This window comes from Triticum dicoccoides, chromosome 1B (genome assembly GCF_002162155.2).
Source record: "Triticum dicoccoides isolate Atlit2015 ecotype Zavitan chromosome 1B, WEW_v2.0, whole genome shotgun sequence".
Classification (NCBI taxonomy): domain Eukaryota; kingdom Viridiplantae; phylum Streptophyta; class Magnoliopsida; order Poales; family Poaceae; genus Triticum; species Triticum dicoccoides.
This window is the reverse complement of record NC_041381.1, coordinates 648,586,325-648,587,477: the sequence shown is the minus strand read 5'-3', so window position 1 is coordinate 648,587,477 and position 1,153 is coordinate 648,586,325. Positions and strand designations below refer to the sequence as shown.

General features: G+C 42.3%; 1 protein-coding gene across 1 annotated transcript in view; it reads right to left on the bottom strand.

The window, feature by feature from the left end:
- Positions 1-546: 546 nt before the first annotated feature.
- The window catches only part of LOC119350787 (golgin subfamily A member 4-like), a 2,718-nt gene continuing 2,111 nt past the window's right edge, over positions 547-1,153 (bottom strand). Inside the window, exon 6 of the mRNA XM_037618449.1 lies at positions 547-1,089. Coding sequence (XP_037474346.1) covers positions 547-1,089 — 543 coding nt within the window. The remainder of the gene's footprint in view (positions 1,090-1,153) is intronic.

The following is a 1,153-nucleotide window of genomic DNA, read 5'->3' as shown; positions in this document are numbered from 1 at the left end:
GACAAGGTTAGTAACCATACAATATGGAAAAGAAACCAGAGTTTAGTATGAGCATGCCAAATACTTGGAATGATATACTTACAACTGGTATAGAAGAAGCACATTTGCATTTCAGACTCTCAGGTTACCAATTTTTCAGTTTTTGTATTTCATTGTTTTTCTCCTTAACTAAGGAATGCATTTGCAGCATTTCCAGTAGCTTACCCTCAAGAGTCGGTACTTTTTTTTCCGCATTAGCAGCTTCGGCTGGCAATATACAATTCTCGTCTAACTTCTTTTGTACTTCTATTTGCAGCACATCTACATTCTGCTGAAGCTTTTGTTCTGGCTCCATTTGTTTTATGTCAAGGGTCCCCGCTTCTGCTTGCAATCTGCCGATGTCCATATTTCGAACTGCCACTTGCAGTTGCTCTACATTCTGCTGAAGCTTTTGTGCTGCTTCCAATTGTTTTATCTTAAGGTGCCCCACTTCTGCTCGCAATCTGCCAATCTTGTCATCCTTATTTCGGACTGCCACTTGCAGCTCCTCTACATTCTGCCATTCTGCTAAAGCGTTTGCACTGCTTTGTTAGCTTGTGCTGCCTCCACTTCCTTTATCTTCAGGAGCCCCGCTTCTGCTCGCAATCTGCCAATCTCATCATCCTTATATCGGACTGACACTTGCAGCTCCTCTACATTCTGCTGAAGCTTTTGTGCTGCTTCGTTCGCTTGTGCTGCCTCCACTTCCTTTATCTTTAGGGCCCCCGCTTCTGCTCGCAATCTGCCAATCTCATCATCCTTATATCGGACTGACACTTGCAGCTCCTCTACATTCTGCTGAAGCTTTTGTGCTGCTTCGTTAGCATGTGCTGCCTCCACTTCCTTTTTCTGAAGGAGCTCTGCATTATCCTTGTCCATTCTCATCAGTTGGTTCAAAAGAAAATCCTTCATTTCAAGTAATTTAGAAATTTCCTTATCCTTGTTTGAGCTCAGGGTCTCATAAGCTTGCTTCAGTTTTCTGAGCTCCGCTCTTAAATCTCCTGCGATAGCCCCATGGTCCACATTCTCTTGAATAATATCTACAATATTTCCAGCTTCCTTTGATTGTATCTAGCATTATAAAGATACATGAGTATGGATACAACACAATGATCAAGAAAATCAGTGACACTGA